General features: G+C 46.0%; 2 protein-coding genes across 4 annotated transcripts in view; both read left to right on the top strand.

Annotated features, from left to right (window-relative positions):
- The window catches only part of aff1 (AF4/FMR2 family, member 1), a 64759-nt gene extending 61205 nt beyond the window's left edge, over window positions 1–3554 (top strand). For all 3 annotated transcript variants that reach the window (XM_056243038.1, XM_056243036.1, XM_056243037.1), the window contains one exon: window positions 3401–3554. In XM_056243038.1, the coding sequence (XP_056099013.1) occupies window positions 3401–3531 (131 nt within the window). In that variant the 3' untranslated portion in view covers window positions 3532–3554. The remainder of the gene's footprint in view (window positions 1–3400) is intronic.
- Window positions 3555–11353: 7799 nt separating this feature from the next.
- klhl8 (kelch-like family member 8) lies at window positions 11354–22345 on the top strand. Its single transcript, XM_056243035.1, has 10 exons — window positions 11354–11544; window positions 11616–12164; window positions 15788–15974; window positions 16075–16218; window positions 16797–16908; window positions 17129–17297; window positions 20050–20209; window positions 20302–20503; window positions 21823–21953; window positions 22280–22345. The coding sequence occupies exons 1-9, from the start codon at window positions 11386–11388 to the stop codon at window positions 21944–21946; spliced, it is 1806 nt and encodes a 601-aa protein (XP_056099010.1). The 5' UTR covers window positions 11354–11385; the 3' UTR covers window positions 21947–21953; window positions 22280–22345.
- The last annotated feature ends 1282 nt before the right edge of the window (window positions 22346–23627 follow it).

Genomic DNA, 23627 nt, shown 5'->3' with positions numbered 1-23627 from the left:
CTCAGGTTTGGATGTCCAGATAAGTTTGTTAACATCCTCCGCCAATTCCATGATGGGATGACTGCTCGGGTGACCGTAGGCGGACAAGAGTCTGAGCCATTCCCTGTACGCACAGGGGTGAGGCAGGGGTGTGTGTTAGCGCCAGTGCTCTTTAACATCTTCCTCCTGTGTGTCACCAAGCTTCTCCACAATGAGATTGAAAACAGCAGAGGTGTGGCAGTGGACTTCAGATTAGATGGCAACCTCTTTAACATTAGGAGGCTACATGCAACAACAAAAATCAGCAGAGAGCAGGTCCTGGAGCTACAGTATGCAGACGATTGTGCTTTTGTGGCCCATACTCCGGAGGATCTTCAAACTGTCCTTGCTGTGGCGGTGAGGGCGTACAGCAGGATGGGGCTGGACAGAAGTGGTCTGCCAATGTCCCACCCACATCTCCTGCCTTCACTGTTGGAGATGAACAGTTGTCAGTAGTGCCATCTTTCAAATATCTGGGGAGTTTTCTCTCTGAGGATAGCAGCATCGACAATGAAATCCAGAGCCGAATTAAACAGGCATCAGCTGCCTTTGGGAGACTTCGATGCAGAGTCTTTCATAATAAGAACCTTCATCCCTCCACAAAGGTCGCCGTATACCAAGCGGTCTGTGTCACCACCCTCCTCTATAGCTGTGAAGCATGGGTAACCTACTGCCGTCACATCAAGTCCTTAGAGCAATCCCGCATAAGCTGCCTTCAGCGCATTCTGGGAATTACCCGGCGTAATCAGGTACCTCACACTGAAATACTTAAAAAGTAGGGATGCAACGATACCGCTTTTTCAAAACCGATCCGATCCGATCCCAAAATTCTGAGTATCGGCCGATACCGATACCAATCCGATACCAGTGCAGTTTTTTTTTTAAATCAAGTAGAATTTCTATAACTCTGTGTGTTGAACTGATAATCACTCTTTTGTGTGTTAAACACAATCTACTTAACACAGACAACTTAATTTTAAAGAAAAACAACAAATCCAAAAAATATATGATCATAATCTGTGACAAAAATGCTATAATAAACTAGATTAGTGGATAATTCAGCAGTGCAATTTAGTCTAGAAAAATCATGAGTGCACAATAATTGTATAAAATCTGAACATTTAGTGAAGAAAATTTAGGGGAACAAATAAGAGACAATAAGTGTAACACTAAATCTGGTCAAACATTACACATTGCTCTTTGTATTGTTGTAAAATACATTCATGAAAAACAAGATAACAAAAATCAAAAAGATAAATTATTATATATAGCCTGTATAGGCTACTATAAAATTGAGACATGTTTTAAATGTATAGAACAGCTGTTTAATGAGGCAGCAACATATGATAGATAGGACAGAACAAGAAAGGCTATTAATAATCTTTCATTGCGCAAAAGTAGTATTATATGATTATGAAAGGATCCAATACAGTGCGGCACACAGCGCTTATGCGCATCCCGAGCGCAGAATGATGCGCTTGAAGCAACACGGAGTCACAGCGCGCAGCGCGTCGAATCCGCATTGAACAGTTCAAAGCACAAAGGAAAGACATATCGATGCGTAGTGTATTATACACAGTATCTATGCAATCGTTTATTGAGCCTTTTCTTTTAACAGTTTTAAATTTCAGTTACTGTGCGCGTGAAGAACAATTATAGTGCTCTCTGACTCTAGGCTACTCTGTTGCGATCTAACAGACGCCCGGTAGAAAGTAACATGATTTAGTTACAGCAATAAAGTCCAGCAATATAAAGTTGTTTTATGCTAAACCATAGACCTTTATCTACAGATCAAGAATAATAATAGTAACATTGAATCATCTTGATCTTGGAGAGTTTCATCGTGTTGCCTGTCGTAACAGAACGCGACGCGCTGTTAAATGCTGAATGGAGAATGACTGACAGCCGCAGCGGAGGGAAAAAGTTTACGAGGTCTTGAATTTAATGACTTAAATATTAATTTTTATCTCACATTATACTATATAATGGCTTCAGAACACTTATAAGATAGTGCACGAAAACTTTATGGTACTTGATAATGTTTTTGTGCCTTTTGTGGGGCTTAACAATAACACAGAATAATACGCACAATATCGGATTTGGATCGGCCTCCTCTGACCGATACCCGATCCGGCAAAAATGGCAGTATCGGAGCCGATACCGATACTGAGTATCGGATCGATGCATCCCTATTAAAAAGGCGAACTGCAGAAGTACTGAGGCCATTATTACCCAGCGCCAACTGCAGTGGTTGGGGCATGTGATAAGGATGCCCCCATGTCGTCTGCCCCGCAGGGTACTATATGGCCAGTTACATCATGGTCAACGCTCAGCTGGGGGTCCGAAGAAGCGCTATAAAGATCAGATGAAGAACGCCTTGAGAAAGTGTAAGATCAGACCTGAGGATCTGGAGGATATTGCTGCTGACCGCATCATCTGGCGACAGCTATGTGGAGAGGGGGTTTGTACACTAGAGATGGAGAGGACAACCAGAAAACAGCAGAAGCGAGCCAGGAGAAAGGCAGCCATAGCAGCCAATGTGACCACCACCACCATCACATACATATGCCCCACCTGCCATAGAGCTTGTGGGTCCAGGACAGGACTGTTTAGTCATCAAAGATCTCACCGTTAAAGGCGTGGACGTCATCATCGGATCTCGATGGACAACCGAGAAGTGTGTGTGAGTGAGTGAGAGAGTGACAGGGGTTAGTTGAGTGAGTGTGGGTGTGTGTATGTGGTTCTGGTGTGTGTGTGTGTATGTGGTTCTGGTTCTGGTGTGTGAGTGTGTTTGGTTCTGGTTCTGGTGTGTGGTTCTGGTTCTGGGGTGTGTGTGTGTGTGTTTGGTTCTGGTTCTGGTGTGTGGTTCTGGTTCTGGGGTGTGAGTGTGTGGTTCTGGTTCTGGTGTGTGTGTGTGTGTGTGTGTTTGGTTCTGGTTCTGGGGTGTGAGTGTGTGGTTCTGGTTCTGGTGTGTGTGTGTGTGTGGTTCTGGTTCTGGTGTGTGTGTGTGTGTGTGTGTTTGGTTCTGGTTCTGGGGTGTGAGTGTGTGGTTCTGGTTCTGGTGTGTGTGTGTGTGTGTGTGTGTGTGTTTGGTTCTGGTTCTGGGGTGTGAGTGTGTGGTTCTGGTTCTGGTGTGTGTGTGTGTGTGTGTTTGGTTCTGGTTCTGGTGTGTGGTTCTGGTTCTGGGGGGTGTGTGTGTGTGTGTGTTTGTGTTTGGTTCTGGTTCTGGTGTGTGGTTCTGGTTCTGGGGTGTGAGTGTGTGGTTCTGGTTCTGGTGTGTGTGTGTGTGTGTGTGTGTGTGTGTGTGTGTGGTTCTGGTTCTGGTGTGTGTGTGTGTGTGTGTGTGGTTCTGGTTAATGATATGAGTGTTGTGTTTCTGCAGGTTTGCTGCGAGAGCTGGATTCATCCGTCGCTCCTCTGAGTCTGACGGCCTCCATGATCTCGTTAGTGACATACATTCGTCTCGGGCTCCACCGGATCAGACGCGCCACACAGAACCAGAACCAGCCCTGATCACCTGATTCCCAGAGGAGGAGAGGAGGATGAAGAGAGATTGATCGTCAACAGCTCTTGAAACTCTTCATCTGAAACGTGATCATGACGATGTTCCCCAAACCCGCGGGTCGTCCTGCTCATCTGACACGGGTCCTCTTCTGCTCCAACACAAGTGTTGATGAACCCAAAGTCCAGCAGCTTCTCTTCTCACCAGCTCGTGTGTGTGTGTGTGTGTGTGTCAGTTTAAATGCTTTGTGTGACACACACACACACTGTACAGTGACACTGTAAGAGCAGCAAGTGCCTTTATTTTGTATTTGCTTACGGTTAGTTGATCAGATCTAGTGTCAAGAATTGCAATGCAAATGTTTTTGATTTCTAGTATTTATATCATCACATGTGACCTTTGACCCATTAGAGAAGCAGTGGTAGTTACAGAAAATGATGCTGGAGATGTTTGCATATACAGCCGATGGGCCTGACCTCTGACCTCTGACCTCTGGAGCTTTTCTCATGATTGTCTCTCTTTAATGTTGATCCAGATGTTGTTTGGCCAAATATGTGATTTTGTCTTTTTCTCCTTTTTTGGCAGCGAGCAAAGGTATTATTGTATTTATTTGTGTTAGCAGATATTTCTTGTATCATTTTTGATCAAGTGCAGAAATTATTTTCAGAACAGTCGATTGGTTGGCCGCTTGTTCTCGATAGCGGCTCCTCATTGGTCAAATCTTTCGGCACTTTTTAACTCGAGCACCAAGTGTTTCCTGTTTCCATCAGTAATTCCTTTTCCTCCCCGTCTCGGGTCCAGAGCAGCAGAGGATGATTGACACATGGAGGATGATTGACTCCCAGAGGATGATTGTCACCTGGAGGATGATTGACACCTGGAGGATGATTGACACCTGGAGGATGATTGACACCTGGAGGATGATTGACACCTGGAGGATGATTGACACCTGGAGGATGATTGACACCTGGAGGATGATTGTCACCTGGAGGATGATTGTCACCTGGAGGATGATTGACACCTGGAGGATGATTGACAGCCAGAGGATGATTGACACATGGAGGATGATTGACTCCCAGAGGATGATTGTCACCTGGAGGATGATTGACACCTGGAGGATGATTGACACCTGGAGGATGATTGACACCTGGAGGATGATTGACACCTGGAGGATGATTGACACCTGGAGGATGATTGTCACCTGGAGGATGATTGTCACCTGGAGGATGATTGACACCTGGAGGATGATTGACAGCCAGAGGATGATTGACAGCCAGAGGATGATTGACACCTGGAGGATGATTGACACCTGGAGGATGATTGACACCTGGAGGATGATTGACAGCCAGAGGATGATTGACACCCAGAGGATGATTGACTCCCAGAGGATGATTGACTCCCAGAGGATGATTGACAGCCAGAGGATGATTGACAGCCAGAGGATGATTGACAGCCAGAGGATGATTGACAGCCAGAGGATGATTCAGAGGATGATTGACAGCCAGAGGATGATTGACAGCCAGAGGATGATTGACAGCCAGAGGATGATTCAGAGGATGATTGACAGCCAGAGGATGATTGACAGCCAGAGGATGATTGACAGCCAGAGGATGATTGACAGCCAGAGGATGATTGACAGCCAGAGGATGATTGACACCCAGAGGATGATTGACACCCAGAGGATGATTGACACCCAGAGGATGATTTAAATGTTTTGATTAGAATACTGTAGAAATGAACCATCAGTATGAAACTATATCTATTTATGTTATACCCCATGATTGTGCAGTGGGAGTTTCGGTTGGTTTTCTACAACCTTATCAAACTCATAAAGGGCAAAAGTCTGATTTGATTAATTGCCGAATCTTAATTGAAAATGTGTTAGTGTGTCACATTGTGTTTGTGAAAAAAGAAAAGAAACTGTAGTTTTGGTGCCTTATTCCCTTTTTTCGGGTGACTGAGTTCAGTCGACTTATATTGAGGACTGAAGACCCTTTTCTCAGGATCCATTTGGATATGAATTGAATAAATCTTTATTATCCTTTATTATCTGTTCTCATTTGTCTTTGGCACCTCACAGGTTATTCATGACAAAAATATATTAATCACAAAAATAAAATCGTTCAATAAACCAACTGACAGTGAGATAAAGGATCTCTTAAAAATAATGTCACTGCTTTTCGTGTGCCTTCCTGATATGAGAGATCATCTACTGTCATAAACTGAAGGTTTTCCTCGTTAGCTGTTCTACTTCATTAACTTTTATTGCTTTGGCCTATATTTACAGAGCAGCTCGTGATGTTCCTCAGACCATCTCGAGCACAGAAACGTCCATTTCCCCAAAACATGACTAGCTATTTACTATTCATCAATTCAAATCCAAGATATTTCAAGATATTTCAACTTACATTTAGTCATTTAGCAGATGCTTTTATCCAAAGCGACTTACAACTGAGGACTAAACCAAGCGAGTCATCGTGAAGAGGCAAAAACAATACAAGAAGTGCTCAAAATACAAAGTTCACTCGGAGTAGCATAAGCCAGACAAGCGAGGATTTAAAGGAAAAGGAAAGATTTTTTTCTTTTTTTCTTCTTACTTTCCTAACTTTTTCTAACAAGCTGATGGTTGATAACAGGAGAGCGCTTTCACTCATGGCTTTAATGAGTTGCTCTGACAGCGCTTTATTAAAGTATTCATTAGAGTCACATCTCTCTGCATTAACCAGTTCAACATGACCATCAGAATCAATGAATCTGCACTTCATTAGTTTGAGGAGAATGAAAACATTTACAATGATTCTTTCAGACAGAAGATCTCTAACCGAAACACTGTTGGATAAGAAATCTATAGTCTACATTAAACAATTTTGCCAGTTCATAAGGCCCTATTGCAGAAATAAAATGTATAATTAATAGAATTAAAAGTACTGAACTACAATCATTACACTCGCTGATGTTCAGTGATCTGTGTCACTGTTGCTCTTCAGAGTTTGTGCATCTCATGTAAACACAGGCTTGATTTGTGTTTTCAGCAACGCCTCCACCAGCTGCCAATCAAAGATGCTTTATCTTTATATTTTACTTTCATAAAGTAATTGAAATACGGTAGTTACACTACGTATTACTTGTAACTTGTAATCTGTAACCTATTACACTTCCAAAGTAACCTTCCCAACACTGTGTAGAACACAACAGTACAACAAAAACAAACTAATTTGTAAATGTATTCTTTTTTTCATGCATTTATTCTTAGACTCACATTTATTTTATTCACATTTAATAGCCTACATTATCAATTTAAATGGTTAATGCGAACATATGTGACACCAGTGGAACTCTGTCGATATAATGGAAACATTCCTGATGTGTGTTCAAAGTGTAACCAATGTAAAGGAACACTGGTTCCCTGTATGTGGCATTGTACAAAAATTACACTCTTTTGGGAAGAAATAAGAGACATTATTGATGGACAACCATCAATGAAAATGAACGTACATTTATAGACCTTAGTCTGCTTAATGCCAAAAGATGTATAGCTTTATTTTGGAAAAAAAACATGTAGACCAAGAGGCACTTTCTGGTTCCGGCAGATGCTGTCTGCTCTGCCCTAGAGAGGATTACATATGTGCTAAAAGGCTAACAAGAACTATTTGAGAATATCTGGAATACTTTTATTGAATATGCCAAAGATTTGGATTTAACAGATGACAATGACTGAGATGTGTGGACACTGCAGTTCACTTCTGGACAATCATTTGTATCACTTGATTTGTACAACTCATTTATTTTATTTTATATCTTTTATTTTAAAGAAAAGTGGTGAATATTTGTAGGCTGTTGCATTGTACAGGGATGGCTTTCTGATAGGCATTGTGGTTGTTTGCCTTGTGTTTGTGTATGCACAAAACTCAATAAATATATTCTGGCAAAAAAAAGCCTACATTAACTAAGTAATGGCATGTGAAAGACTATTATTAGGTTAAATAGTTGTATTGCCTTATATAGTTTTCGTAACACAAACTGAATTATTATTATTTTTGTTTTATTTTTTTATGAAACAATCAAACATGTCTGGGTCATCTGGGACGCAAAAGGCCGATTGTCCACCAGATGTCGTTAGTGTGAAGCGTGTTGAAAAGCCTCGAGTAATTAACCATTGGACGATACAGTTGAGGGGAAAGCCTAAGTTTCCCGTCACTAATTGGCGGCTTCACTTTTCTACAACGGTCCATCTTTTCTCTACGTGGCTCTGGTTCCAGCAAGCTGTCAGATGGGTTCTCAAACGGACTGATTTTGATTGACGTTTCCTTTGGACTCCAATTCCCAGAGTTCATAGCGCTTCAGAACGCGGAAGTTCCGCCGTGGTTCATCGTGAGTTCTGCAGCTGCTGCTGAAAATGTGGTAAAACATCGACAAAAACATTACAATTCACACATCTAATTCAAATTAAGTTTTCTTTAACGTCGAACCGTCAGAAAGGCTAATCTCTGTCAGTTCATGTACTTGAATCCGTCTTGTTTGTTGTGTTGACATTTTAGCTAGTGCTGTCGTGTTTTGTTTTACTACAGAAAACAAAAACTTGTTAAAATGAATGTATACGGAATATTCACGAAAATTGTCCAACAACTTTGAAGTGATTACTCATACAATAAAAACTACATAAAATGGCTTATTCATTGATAACATTCAGTGTCTTTGACGATGATGATCTCGTTAATTTCAAATAATATATGTATGTATTTGTGTAGTCTTATTCCTTGAAGGGATAAAGTGTAATTTATGTAATATCTGATCAAATCCCAGCTTTCAAAAGACCGCATGTAACAATAGACGGCATGAAATCTTTATTGTACTTAAATGTTTCTGACGGTCAGTGATGGTCATCTGAACATGTTTATGATTGATATAGTTATGATCATCTGAACATGTTTATGATTGATATAGTTATGATCATCTGAACATGTTTATGATTGATATAGTTATGATCATCTGAACATGTTTATGATTGATATAGTTATGATCATCTGAACATGTTTATGATTGATATAGTTATGATCTGTTTGAATCTGTTAAAAGAGTCTGTTTCTCAGTTTTTAAAAAATCACTGCACTGTGAATCTTGAACGAAGAATTATCTCTGCATTTGTGTGTGTGAGTGAGAGAGTGTGTCTGTGTGTGTCTGTTTGTGAGTTTGTTTGTGTGGGCGCGTATGTGTGTGTCTGTTTGCGTGTCAAGTCATCTTCATTTATATAGCGCTTTTAACAATGTAGATTGTTCCAAAGTGGCTTTACAGTGATAATAGGAAATTAAAGTAACAGATTGTCTTGGCTTTATGGCAGCTGTAGAATAAAGTTATTTATTCTACAGGATCCGGCCTGGATCCGGCGGACTGCGGTAAACCTCGGGATAAACAGAGAGACTAATATTAGCGTAGACGCCATTCTTCTTATGATGTAGCGAGTACATCAGGATTTATGGGAAGTGTTCCCAGTTCCGGCTGACCTAATCTATGCAGTCTAACATTGAATTATAGAAGTCTATAGTGTGTTATGTGTATGCTAGGCCAAAGAGATGTGTTTTTAGTCTAGCTTTGAACTGACAGAGTGTGTCTGCTTCCCGGACAATGGTAGGAAGACTGTTCCAGAGTTTTGGTGCTAAATAGGAAAAGGATCTCCCGCCAGCAGTCGATTTAGATATTCTAGGTATTATCAACTGGCCGGAGTTTTGAGATTGCAATAGACGTGAAGGACTATAATGCGTTAAGAGCTCGCTCAAGTACTGGGAGCTAAACCATTTAGTGCTTTGTAAGTAATCAACAATATTTTATCATTTATACGATGTTTAATAGGGAGCCAATGCAGTGTTGACAGAACCGGGCTAATATGGTCATATTTCCTGATTCTGGTAAGAACTCGAGCTGCTGCGTTTTGGACCAGCTGGAGTTTGTTTATTAAGCGTGCAGGGCAACCACCCAGTAGAGCATTACAGTAATCTAGCCTTGATGTCATGAACGCATGAACTAATTGTTCCGCATTCGTCATTGAGAGCATATGGCGTAATTTAGATATGTTTTTTAGATGGTAGAATGCGGTTTTACAGATACTAGACACGTGACTTTCAAATGAAAGATTGGTATCAAAGAGCACACACACACACACACACACACGTTTCTAACCGACGACGAGGACTTGACAGAGCAGCCATCAAGTGTTAGTCAGTATTCTAGGTTATTACGTGAGGAAGTTTTTTGTTCAATCGCTGTTTTTTCAGAGTTAAGCAGTAGGAAATTACTAGTCATCCAGTTTTTTTATATCGGCTATGCATTCCGTTAATTTTGTGGATTGGTAAGTTTCGTCAGAGCGTGAAGAAATATACAGCTGAGTATCATCAGCATAACAGTGAAAACTAATGCCATGCTTCCTAATGATATCTCCTAAGGGTAGCGTGTGTGTGTGTGTGTAGCATGTACAGAGAGAGTGTGTGTGTGTAGCGTGTGTGTGTGTGTGTGTGTGTGTGTGTGTGTGTAGCATGTACAGAGAGTGTGTGTGTGTAGCGTGTGTGTGTGTGTGTGTGTGTGTGTAGCACAAGTGAACAGCAACGGTCCTAGTACTGAGCCTTGTGGTACGCCATACTGAACTTGTGATCGATAAGACATCTCTTCATTTACTGCTACAAACTGATAACGGTCAGATAAGTATGATTTAAACCATGCTAGTGCAACTCCACTAATGCCAACATAGTTTTCTAGTCTATTTAAAATAATGTTGTGGTCAATAGTATCAAATGCAGCACTAAGATCGAGTAACACTAATAAAGAGATACAACCACGATCGGATGATAAGAGCAGATCATTTGAGACTCTGATGAGAGCGGTCTCAGAACTTAGGGCCCTATAATTTCCGCGATCACGATTACAACTTCTGATTTCAATAGAAGTTGTAATCGGAACAAAAGATCGGAACAGAAGAGCGGTGTTCACACACACCACATATCTATCTGAACACCAGAGGGCGACACACACACACACACACACACACACACACACACCACATACCACATATCCCTCTGAACACCAGAGGGTGACACACACACACACACACACACACCACATATCCATCTGAACACCAGAGTGCGCTCTCACACAGACACGCTAAATATGCCCCACTGTAGAAGTACGATAACACACATCATTCCAGGAAATCTCTATCGGCATCAGACTCTCTGTATCTGAATAAACAGAAGATTGAAACGCTTTGATTAAACATGTCTAATGAACACACGACTGCCTTATTCTGTGTGAGAAGCGCATCATCTCACAGGAGGACGAGCTCAACTGTCCTGATGAAGTGATTTTGGAGGAAAAGCATGTTATTAAATGTTGTCTTTTGTGGGACAAGAGGTTCATAAATGCTTCTCATGTTTGGAAAGATGTTTGACGCGTGTTGCTTTTTCACGTTATACGTTATAAGCGACTCGAACTCGCAGTGTTTACAGAGCCGATCATCACTGACAAGCTGCGCATAACTAATAATCACAGCATTGCATTTTAAAATCGTGATAAGCCAAATCGGTTTAAGTGCGATTACATGTAAATAGCGATTAATAGTGCAGCCCTAGTGTGTGTGTGTGTGTGTGTCTATTATGAAATCCATTACGAGGAGCCGTTTATACGAACAGCATGTCAATTTTGGGATTTAACACTCGACTCATTTGTGATGTATGGTATTGTGTTGGATGTCAGTGTGTTTTGTGCTCAGAGGAGATTCTGTCTGCCAGTCTTTAACCGAAGTGTGTCCAGAATTCTGTCCATTTACAGACCGTAAACGCATGTGTGTATGTGCAGGTGTTGGCGTGTGTGAGCGAGACATGCTGTCTGAACATGGGAAGCAGCAGAAACGCTCGTCGAACAGCGAGGGCGAGGTGGACGGGTCGTTCGTGTTCGAAGCCCAAGAGGCCTGGAAGGACTTCCACAACTCGCTCCGACAGTTCTATGAGAACGGAGAACTGTGTGACGTCACTCTGAAGGTACGGAACAGCGTGAGGTCCGTGTCACAATCATCTCATCCTAAATGTCTCCCTTTTCTTTTTCCCCGAAGGTTGGAAACAGACTCATACCATGTCACAAACTAGTTCTGGCCTGCGTTGTTCCATACTTCCGTGCCATGTTCCTCTCAGACATGGCCGAGGCCAAACAGGACCTGATTGAGATCCGGGATTTCGACGCTGACGCCATCCAGGACCTGGTGGGATTCGCGTACTCGTCGCGGCTGACGCTGACGGTGGATAACGTTCAGCCGCTGCTGTACGCCGCCTGTATCCTGCAGGTGGAGCTGATCGCACGCGCTTGCTGCGAGTACATGAAGGCTCACTTCCACCCCTCCAACTGCCTGGCCGTTCGCACGTTTGCAGAGAGTCACAACAGGGTGGATCTGATGGACATGGCCGACCGGTACGCGTGTGAGCATTTTAGCGAAGTGGTGGAGTGTGAGGATTTCATCTGCGTTTCACCACAGCACCTGAAGACACTGCTGGCCTCCAGCGACCTCAACATTCAGTCCGAGACTCAAGTGTACAACGCCGCGGTCAAGTGGCTGAAAGCTAATCCGAAGCACCACGACATCTGGCTGGATCAGATCATGTCTCAGGTGAGCCACTCATGTTTTGCAAGGTCTTTTCAATAAATAAACTTGACCTGCTGTAATATCCTGCCAGATCCTGCTTCCATGCAAATCCAGCAGATCCCAACACACATTGTACAAGTTTATTATATTAGATAAGTCCCTAAAACGGCCGTTTCACGCCACAAGGTTGAGCTTCACGTAAGCGTAACTACATCATCACTGCAGATGTGCGAGAGGATTCACACTGGAAGCGTTTGTACAGCAGCAGAAGCTTAAAGCTACATAAGTGAGCATTTCTTTACAAACACAACTATATCTATTTTTTTAAGTTGGTCACTTATAAACTTGATAATATCCAAAGTTTATTAATATGAGGTGTGTACAATCACATGTAATTGGTAAACAACAAACACAACCAAGAAAAAATCTCTGATCATGTTGTTTCATGACACGGGTTTGATTTGGGTTGAGCTAGAGCCTATATAGGCTTCCTGTCTGTATTTTAATGAACTAAAAAAAGTAAATATATATTTTCTGGCTGTAGTTTTTTTAACACCACACTTTCACCCAAACTGAATAATTAAAAACTAGTTTAAATGGGTAAATCTTCTATAAATATATTTGATTCTTCATTTTCTTTTCTGACATACTCCAGTTCTTGTTAAAACACACTAGACATGCGACATGGGAATTGGAGACGTGTGAAATCATATTTATTTTGTCCATCAAAAGTCTGCAGGAGCTGCGCAGCAAAAATAGACTCGGCCAAAACCCCTGCTTCACTGCTGCTCACATGCTCCTGTTTATGTTCCTGCTCTTGCTGCTGCTTCAGCTCCTGCTCCTGCTCCTGCTCCTGCTCTTGTTCTTGCTCTTGCTCTTGCTCCTGCTCTTGCTCTTGCTCTTGTTCTTGCTCTTGCTCTTGCTCTTGCTCTTGCTCTTGCTCCTGCTCCTGCTCTTGCTCCTGCTCTTGTTCTTGCTCTTGCTCTTGCTCTTGCTCCTGCTCCTGCTCTTGCTCTTGCTCTTGCTCTTGTTCTTGTTCTTGCTCTTGCTCTTGCTCTTGCTCTTGCTCCTGCTCCTGCTCCTGCTCCTTCTCTTGCTCTTGCTCTTGCTCTTGCTCCTGCTCCTGCTCCTGCTCCTGCTCCTTCTCTTGCTCTTCCTCTTGTTCTTGCTCTTGCTCTTGCTCCTGCTCCTTCTCCTGCTCCTGCTCCTGCTCCTTCTCTTGCTCTTCCTCTTGTTCTTGCTCTTGCTCTTGCTCTTGCTCTTGCTCCTGCTCCTGCTCCTGCTCATGCTCATGCTCATGCTCCTTCTCTTGCTCTTGCTCTTGCTCTTGCTCCTGCTGCTGCTTCAGCTCCTGTTCCTGCTCCTGCTCTTGCTACTGTTTATGTTCCTGCTCCTGGTGTTCCTGTTCCTGCTCCTATTCCTGCTTCTGTTCATGTTCATTTTCCTGCTCTTGCTGCTGCTTCAGCTCCTGTTCCTGCTCCTGTTCCTGTTCTTGTTCCTGCTCCTGTTCATGTTCCTGCTCTTGCTGCTGCTCCTATTCCTGCTTCTCTTCCGGCTCCTGTTCATGTTCCTGCTCTTGCTGCTGCTCCTATTCCTGCTTCTCTTCCGGCTCCTGTTCATGTTCCTGCTCTTGCTGCTGCTCCTATTCCTGCTTCTCTTCCGGCTCCTGTTCCTGCTCCTGTTCCTGCTTCTGTTCCTGCTCTTGCTGCTGCTCCTGTTCCTGCTCCTCTTCCGGCTCCTGTTCCTGCTCCTGTTCCTACTTCTGTTCCTGCTTCTGTTCCTGCTCTTGCTCTTGCTGCTGCTTCAGCTCCTGTTCCTGCTCCCACTCCTGCTCTTGCTGCTGCTTCAGCTCCTGTTCCTGCTCCTGCTCCTGCTCCTGCTCCTGTTCCTGCTCCTGCTCCTGTTCCTGTTCCTGTTCCTGTTCCTGTTCCTGCTCCTTTTCCTGCTCCCGCTCCTGTTGCTTCAGCTTCTGTTCCTGCTCATGTTCCTGCTCCTGTTCCTGCTCCTTTTCCTGCTCCTGCTCTTGCTCCTGCTCCTGTTCCTGTTCTTGCTCTTGCTGCTGCTTCAGCTCCTGTTCATGTTCCTGCTCCTGTTCCTGCTCCAGCTCTTGGTGCTGCTTCAGCTCCTGTTCCTGCTCCTGCTCCTGCTCCCACTCCTGCTCTTGCTGCTGCTTCAGCTCCTGTTCATGTTCCTGCTCCTTCTCCCACTCCTGCTCGTGGTGCTGCTTCAGCTCCTGTTCCTGCTCCTGCTCCTGTTCCTGCTCCTGCTCCTGCTCTTGCTGCTGCTTCAGCTCCTGTTCATGTTCCTGCTCCTTCTCCCACTCCTGCTCTTGGTGCTGCTTCAGCTCCTGCTCCTGTTCCTGCTCCTGCTCCTGCTCCTGCTCCTGCTCCTTTTCCTGCTCCCGCTCCTGCTGCTTCAGCTTCTGTTCCTGTTCCTGCTCCTTTTCCTGCTCCTGCTCCTGTTCCTGTTCTTGCTCTTGCTGCTGCTTCAGCTCCTGTTCATGTTCCTGCTCCTGTTCCTGCTCCAGCTCTTGGTGCTGCTTCAGCTCCTGTTCCTGCTCCCACTCCTGCTCTTGCTGCTGCTTCAGCTCCTGTTCATGTTCCTGCTCCTTCTCCCACTCCTGCTCTTGGTGCTGCTTCAGCTCCTGTTCCTGCTCCTGCTCCTGCTCCTGCTCCTGTTCCTGCTCCTTTTCCTGCTCCCGCTCCTGCTGCTTCAGCTTCTGTTCCTGCTCCTGTTCCTGTTCCTGTTCTTGCTCCTGCTCCTGCTCCTGTTCCTGTTCTTGCTCCTGCTGCTGCTTCTGTTCCTGATCTTGCTGCTGCTTCAGCTCCTGTTCATATTCCTGCTCCTGTTCCTGCTCCAGCTCTTGGTGCTGCTTCAGGCCCTGGTCCTGTTCCTGTTCCTGTGCCTGCTCCTGCTCCTGTTCATGTTCCTGCTCCTACTCCAGCTCCTGTTCTTGTTCCTGCTCCTGTTCATGTTCCTGCTCCTGCTCCTGTTCCTGCTCCTACTCCTGCTCCTGTTCCTGCTCCAGCTCTTGCTGCTGCTTCAGCCCCTGCTCCTGCTCCTGTTCCTGCTCCTGTTCATGTTCCTGCTCCTGTTCATGTTCCTGCTCCTGTTCATGTTCCTGCTCCTGTTCCTGCTCCTGTTCCACCTCCTGCTCCTGTTCCAGTTTGTGCTCCTGCTCCTGCTTGATGCACATACGCTGCTCCTGCTCCCAGTGTGAATGCACTCATTGGTTAAAATGCACGCCGGAAAAAAATACTCGCTGCTCATGCGTCACTCACGCTTGCGGACGGCTATAAATGAAAGTGCAGGTAGCCAGGCATCGTTTGAGTGCTTGACCATGCGCCTGTATAAATGCGACCCCCACCTTCTCAAATTATCACATTTGGTTGCAGTCTAGAGCCCTGTGAAGTCCAACAGAAGTGTCAGTATGGCTGGACCTGTGGAAACATGGTCAAATGTTGAAGTGTGCCGCACAGTCCAGTTTCCCTGTGTAACCATGTACAGATTCAGAAACAGGCTTGGATCTTTTTGAGGTCTTGTTAGCAAATTTATTGAAAGGCACTTGTATTCATGCTAGTTTATATTTTCAGATTTTTTCTTAATCTTATAGAAGCATCCTGATCTGATGGGCTTTTCTCACACAGGTGCGTCTTCCTCTGCTGCCGGTGGATTTCCTCACATCCACTGTTGCCAAAGAGGAGATGATCAAGGCCAATCTGAACTGCAGAGATCTTTTGGATGAGGCTCGCAACTATCATTTGCACCTTAGTAACAAGAGCGTTCCTGACTTTGAGTATTCAATCCGTACGACACACCGCAAACACACCGCAGGTCAGGACATTCGGCCCTGCTTCTTTTTCACACTTGTGTAGTTTAGTCTTTTCTATCATTCGACATTTAAACCTCTGGGAACCTGCTATACTTTTGACAGGTGTGTTGTTCTGTGTTGGGGGACGGGGGGGATCCGGTGACCCGTTCCGCAGTATCGAGTGTTACTCCATCAGTAAAAACAGCTGGTTCTTCGGCCCTGAAATGAACAGCAGACGGAGACACGTGGGAGTGATTTCAGTGGCAGGTGAGAAAGATATGAAAAGCAAATAAAAGCAGTGATTTATAGAGAAGAAAGTTTGTAAAAGAATGATTCAAAGATGAAAATATTTTATTTGTTGTTAAGAGATACTTTCACTTATGTCCTTTTTCAGGTGGCCTTTAGATTTGTAGGTTTAAACATCAGCGTAGAAGTATTGTAACTAGAGAGAGGCTATATGAACTAGGGCTGTGCGATTTATATCTTATGCTTTAGACTCTACTGTACATGTCAAGTCACCTTTATTTATAAAGCGCTTTTTACAATACAGATTGTTTCAAAGTAGCTTTACAGTGATAGCAGGAAAATAGTGCAACAAAGTTTGTTTCGGCTGTACAGCAGATCTAGAAGAAAATACCGTCAGAGTCCAGCTTAAGATAGTGGATAATGGATCTGAACATCTGCACCTTCCAACACTGTTAGAAATGAATCAGATTTTGTTCTTCATTTTTAGGCAATGTTGGGCGAAGCAGAATGCAAGTAAAAACAAAAATGGAATAATCAAACCTGCTTACAACAAATTACACAAACCTATGATTAAAATCTTCACCTTCATCAATTTACAGGGAAAGTTTATGCTGTTGGTGGCCATGATGGCAATGAGCACCTCGGGAACATGGAGATGTTTGATCCACTCACCAACAAGTGGATGATGAAAGCGTCCATGAACACAAAACGGTATGACAAACCAACCTAATGTTTTGCTCGAAATACTATTCTTAAAATGTATAGTTTTAATTCATTTTTATATTGAATTCATTTTTATAATTATAATTTTATACTCATAGTGTTAATCTGTAAATATGCTTTATCCAACCGTCCAGCAAAATGAAGATATTGTAAGTATTGAATCAGTTGACGAAGGGTAATGAGAGGTAATGCTGTGTTCTCTGATTAGGAGGGGGATTGCGCTAGCTGCTCTCGGCGGTCCCATCTACGCCATCGGTGGTCTGGATGATAACTCCTGCTTCAGTGATGTGGAGCGCTATGACATCGAGTCTGACCGCTGGAGCTCCGTCGCCCCCATGAACACGCCCAGAGGAGGTGTTGGTTCTGTGGCGCTCGGGGTACGAAAGCCACAACAAAACAAGTTCATAACAGCCGTGTTTCCACTGTCGGCCAAATGCGAGCTGCTAGTGCGCGCCAGGGCTATACGTGTTTCCACTCTCACTTCTGTGGCTCGTCGGGCTTCCTCTGGGCCAACGGCCAGTGCTTTTGTGCCCGCCGAATACCTTGTTCCAAAGCGGGCCAACTGGGGCTTGAGGAGTGGTTACAAACAGAGATGCTCCGTTGCTCATTTCCCATGTTATCAGGGTACCCGCTAACTTAAACATTCAAGTAATTTTAAACAATTGTCAGCTCAACTCACTTTCAGACACCAGCAAGTGCTTGAAATAACTTCTGATCACCATATAAAAAAAAAGCTAAAGGCCTTGTATGCTAAACAGACTGCTTGAACAACGTAGACAAATCAAATATAATTATAATTGTGTATTTATTCTGTTTCATGTTTTATCTGTCTCGTCTCTGTGCCTTTGTTGATACCGGATTAATGCAGTCGCATGTGATAAAAAAGCCCTAACCCTAACTGACCCGCTGTTAGCCCCGGCTCGACCCTGACCCGCTGTTAGCCCCGGCTCGACCCTGACCCGCTGTTAGCCCCGGCTCGACCCTGACCCGCTGTTAGCCCCGGCTCGCTCTGACCCGCTGTTAGCCCCGGCTCGCTCTGACCCGCTGTTAGCCCCGGCTCGCTCTGACCCGCTGTTAGCCCCGGCTCGCTCTGACCCGCTGTTAGCCCCGGCTCGCTCTGACCCGCTGTTAGCCCCGGCTCGCTCTGACCCGCTGTTAGCCCCGGCTCGCTCTGACCCGCTGTTAGCCCCGGCTCGCTCTGACCCGCTGTTAGCCCCGGCTCGCTCTGACCCGCTGTTAGCCCCGGCTCGCTCTGACCCGCTGTTAGCCCCGGCTCGCTCTGACCCGCTGTTAGCCCCGGCTCGCTCTGACCCGCTGTTAGCCCCGGCTCGCTCTGACCCGCTGTTAGCCCCGGCTCGCTCTGACCCGCTGTTAGCCCCGGCTCGCCTCTGACCCGCTGTTAGCCCCGGCTCGCTCTGACCCGCTGTTAGCCCCGGCTCGCTCTGACCCGCTGTTAGCCCCGGCTCGCTCTGACCCGCTGTTAGCCCCGGCTCGCTCTGACCCGCTGTTAGCCCCGGCTCGCTCTGACCCGCTGTTAGCCCCGGCTCGCTCTGACCCGCTGTTAGCCCCGGCTCGACCCTGACCCGCTGTTAGCCCCGGCTCGACTCTGACCCGCTGTTAGCCCCGGCTCGCTCTGACCCGCTGTTAGCCCCGGCTCGCTCTGACCCGCTGTTAGCCCCGGCTCGACCCTGACCCGCTGTTAGCCCCGGCTCACTCTGACCCGCTGTTAGCCCCGGCTCGACTCTGACCCGCTGTTAGCCCCGGCTCGACTCTGACCCGCTGTTAGCCCCGGCTCGCTCTGACCCGCTGTTAGCCCCGGCTCGCTCTGACCCGCTGTTAGCTCCGGCTCGACTCTGACCCGCTGTTAGCCCCGGCTCGCCCTGACCCGCTGTTAGCCCCGGCTCGCCCTGACCCGCTGTTAGCCCCGGCTCGACTCTGACCCGCTGTTAGCCCCGGCTCGACTCTGACCCGCTGTTAGCCCCGGCTCGCTCTGACCCGCTGTTAGCCCCGGCTCGCTCTGACCCGCTGTTAGCCCCGGCTCGCTCTGACCCGCTGTTAGCCCCGGCTCGCTCTGACCCGCTGTTAGCCCCGGCTCGCTCTGACCCGCTGTTAGCCCCGGCTCGCTCTGACCCGCTGTTAGCCCCGGCTCGCCCTGACCCGCTGTTAGCCCCGGCTCGCTCTGACCCGCTGTTAGCCCCGGCTCGCTCTGACCCGCTGTTAGCCCCGGCTCGCTCTGACCCGCTGTTAGCCCCGGCTCGCTCTGACCCGCTGTTAGCCCCGGCTCGCTCTGAAACGGCTGTTAGCCCCGGCTCGCTCTGACCCGCTGTTAGCCCCGGCTCGCTCTGACCCGCTGTTAGCCCCGGCTCGACCCTGACCCGCTGTTAGCCCCGGCTCGCTCTGACCCGCTGTTAGCCCCGGCTCGCTCTGACCCGCTGTTAGCCCCGGCTCGCTCTGACCCGCTGTTAGCCCCGGCTCGCTCTGACCCGCTGTTAGCCCCGGCTCGCTCTGACCCGCTGTTAGCCCCGGCTCGCTCTGACCCGCTGTTAGCCCCGGCTCGCTCTGACCCGCTGTTAGCCCCGGCTCGCTCTGACCCGCTGTTAGCCCCGGCTCGCTCTGACCTGACAGGGGAAACAGTCATAATTGTACAGAGTTAGTCAGAATCCACTCTAACACTTGAAACACTGGAGTTTTTTTTTGGCATGCTCACAAATCTTTTCATTATACTAACAACAAGATAAATAGGAAATTCATTGTGCAATATAGACAATTTCATTGATATAACGGATGTTTCCACAAGAGTGCAACGCTCGATGATTGACAGCTCGCTTTATGACCCATAAAGCGAGCGAGTGAATGTTTTATTTCTGATGCTTCTAGCTACACACTGCAAAGTTGCTGCATTGACAACCATATTTAAATGTGTGATTGAATCTGAAAATGTGATAACCATAGCAATGGACAGGACAAACGTGATACTGAACGTCAAAATAGATCTGATCTTGCTTTGTTTTTTTGCAAGGAAGATTGCACTTTAGGTACAATTTTCTTTAAACAACATTGTTTTCATTCCTTCTCTTTATGAGTGTTGCAGGTTAGAGATGTGATTTGTGGATGTGCTGTGTTGGTCAGGGTTTTGTGTACGCGGTCGGGGGAAATGATGGCGTTGCGTCGCTGTCCAGCGTGGAGCGCTTCGACCCTCATCTCAACAAGTGGACCGATGTGCGGGAGATGGGGCAGCGGCGCGCTGGGAACGGAGTCAGCGAACTCAACGGATGCCTCTACGTTGTCGGTAAAGATCAGAATGTGTATTTGATCTTCTGAATTTTCTACCTCGTGTGACCCGAGCTGCGCTGGGATGTGTGTGTGTGTGTGTGTGTGAAGGGGGTTTTGACGATAACTCTCCGCTGAGCTCCGTCGAGCGCTTCGACCCCAGGACGAGCCGCTGGGAGTATGTGGCAGAGCTCACCACACCGAGGGGCGGAGTCGGCGTCGCCACGGTGATGGGGCGTGTCTTCGCCGTCGGGGGCCACAACGGAAACATCTACCTGAACACAGTGGAGGCCTTCGAGCCGCGCATGAACAGGTGAGAGATCGAGCTGGGCAGGGGTGCGGTTTCCTGAATCAGGTGGACTCAGCTGCTGTTTCTCTGTGTGTGTGTGTGTGTGTGTGTGTGTGTCTCTGTGTGTGTGTGTCTCTGTGTGTCTCTGTGTGTGTGTGTCTCTGTGTGTGTCTGTCTCTGTGTGTGTCTCTGTGTGTCTCTGTGTGTCTCTGTGTGTGTCTGTGTGTGTGTGTCTCTGTGTGTGTGTCTGTGTGTCTGTGTGTGTGTGTCTGTCTCTGTGTGTGTGTGTCTGTCTCTGTCTGTGTGTGTGTGTGTCTCTGTGTGTCTGTGTGTGTCTGTGTGTGTGTGTGTGTCTCTGTGTGTGTGTGTCTCTGTGTGTGTGTGTCTCTGTGTGTCTCTGTGTGTGTGTGTCTCTTTGTGTCTCTGTGTGTGTGTGTCTCTGTGTGTCTCTGTGTGTGTGTGTCTCTGTGTGTGTCTGTCTCTGTCTGTGTGTGTGTGTGTCTCTGTGTGTCTGTGTGTGTCTGTGTGTGTCTGTGTGTCTGTGTGTGTGTGTGTCTGTGTGTGTCTCTGTGTGTGTGTGTGTGTCTGTGTGTGTGTCTGTGTGTGTGTCTGTGTGTGTGTCTGTGTGTGTGTCTGTGTGTGTGTCTGTGTGTGTCTGTGTGTGTCTGTGTGTCTGTGTGTGTGTGTGTCTGTCTCTGTGTGTGTGTGTCTGTCTCTGTCTGTGTGTGTGTGTGTCTCTGTGTGTCTGTGTGTGTCTGTGTGTGTGTGTGTGTCTCTGTGTGTGTGTGTCTCTGTGTGTGTGTGTCTCTGTGTGTCTCTGTGTGTGTGTGTCTCTGTGTGTCTCTGTGTGTGTGTGTCTCTGTGTGTGTGTGTCTCTGTGTGTGTCTGTCTCTGTCTGTGTGTGTGTGTGTCTCTGTGTGTCTCTGTGTGTCTGTGTGTGTCTGTGTGTGTCTGTGTGTCTGTGTGTGTGTGTCTGTGTGTGTCTCTGTGTGTGTGTGTGTGTCTGTGTGTGTGTCTGTGTGTGTGTCTGTGTGTGTGTCTGTGTGTGTGTCTGTGTGTGTGTCTGTGTGTGTGTCTGTGTGTGTCTGTGTGTGTGTCTGTGTGTGTGTCTGTGTGTGTGTCTGTGTGTGTCTCTGTGTGTGTGTGTGTGTGTGTGTGTCTGTGTGTGTGTCTGTGTGTGTGTCTGTGTGTGTGTCTGTGTGTCTGTGTGTCTGTGTGTGTGTCTGTGTGTGTCTGTGTGTGTGTCTCTGTGTGTGTGTCTGTCTGTCTGTGTGTTTGTGCGTGCGTGTGTGTGTGTGTGTGTGTGTCTGTGTGCGCGCGTGTGTGTGTGTGTTTTCCTCCAGATGGGAGCTGGTTGGCTCGGTGTCTCACTGTCGGGCCGGAGCCGGAGTCGCAGTGTGTTCCACTCACATCAGTCAGATTCGGGACGTCGGCCAGGGCTCCAGTAACGTCGCCGACTGCATGTAGACACACACTCCACACACACTCCACACACACTCCACACACACTCCACACACACCCCACACACACCCCACACACTCCACACACCCCACAGACTCCACACACCCCACACACTCCACACACCCCACACACCCCACACACTCCACACACACTCCACACACACTCCACACACACTCCACACACACCCCACACACACTCCACACACCCCACAGACTCCACACACCCCACACACTCCACACACTCCACACACACTCCACACACACTCCACACACACCCACACACTCCCCACACACTCCACACACACCCACACACTCCCCACACTCCACACACTCCACACACCCACACACACCCACGTTCAGCGTTACCGTGGCTCTCTGGTTTGCTGACGAGAGACGCTGTTTCCCTCTGATCGCTGATCGGGTGTTTCTGCTTCAGTAAACTACACCAGTGTTCAGTCCTCTGAACATCCATGACACGAATCCTCATGTAAAGCGTTCTTGTGTTTGAAAGGCAGAATGACATCAGATGCGTGTTGATGCACAAGTATAAAAATCACTATTTTGTGACCCAAAGAACAATCAAAAAGAGATGTTTCTGTGTGAGCCCGCATGCGTACAGCCACAGCTGGTGATGGACAGAGAAGCTCAGAGACGCTTTTATATGTTACCGTTGTGTTTTACTAATGTAAAGCTTCCTCTGGCTTGGTTTGGTTGGGTTTATCGTTATACATGATTGAGTTTGGCGTGAAACAATGTTTGGCTTTGAAACCGATCAGTTATACAATGAGGGCACACATTGAGTTTTTGTTTTGAGTCTCTGAATTCTGAATATGAAATATTTATTTTGTCTAATGCATTTAAAAAAAATTTTTTTTACATTTCAGTTCATGCTTTCAGTGGCATAAGAAACATCTGATCATATTTAAGAACTGCTGTTAAAATGTTGTTGTTATACTGGTGTCAGATGTTAAACATGTTGCATTCAGTGATGTGTAACTGTAACAAATATAATATTCATATAGTGATTTATATAACATCTGTGCCGATCCACAGAATAGCACCAGTTTGAACTGCATTTCTGTACCTGCTGATTTTAATGCAGTGTATTTGATATTTATCTTAAAAAAACGTGACCTGTCTGAGGAATGACGCTTTATAGCATATTCACCCATGCTTTACGGTTTTGCTCAATATCCATTTATTTATTTCATTCAATTTTTCTTGTGACTTTCTTTTGTCTTTGTAACAATTAATTAAAAACAGAAAACCAAAGTCTCCTTTTCTGTTTTTTCTCTTTCTACACCCTGTGAAGCTCCTGTTTTGTCTAAAGTGGGTTAGTAATAGAACTCAAAGTTTCATGAGCTTTCCATTTAGTTTAGATATATAATAATATAATAATCTGAAGTGTTTGTTTACTTTCTGTCCTGTAATGCCTTTAGCAGCACTAAACAGATTCTCCAACATCAGTTTGATGGACAGTGTAGAGTCATTTGCATTTTAGTTTTGTATTTGCTGCTTTTTTTTATCGTTTTCTGACAATTTTGCAGCTATAAAAAGGTTAAAGAGTAACACAAAGGTAAAAGATTTTATTATCTTTTTTATTATGTATTTATTATCCTAAAATATGTGCTGTTGTGAGAGTTATGAAAGAACCTCTTTGGACTTTAGAGTATTTTCACGATGACAAA

Source organism: Rhinichthys klamathensis, unplaced genomic scaffold (genome assembly GCF_029890125.1).
Source record: "Rhinichthys klamathensis goyatoka isolate OS25496 unplaced genomic scaffold, OSU_Roscu_1.1 h1tg000770l_1, whole genome shotgun sequence".
In the NCBI taxonomy this organism is placed as follows: domain Eukaryota; kingdom Metazoa; phylum Chordata; class Actinopteri; order Cypriniformes; family Leuciscidae; genus Rhinichthys; species Rhinichthys klamathensis.
The sequence above is the reverse complement of the archived record's forward strand: the minus strand, read 5'-3'. Positions and strand labels throughout refer to the sequence as shown.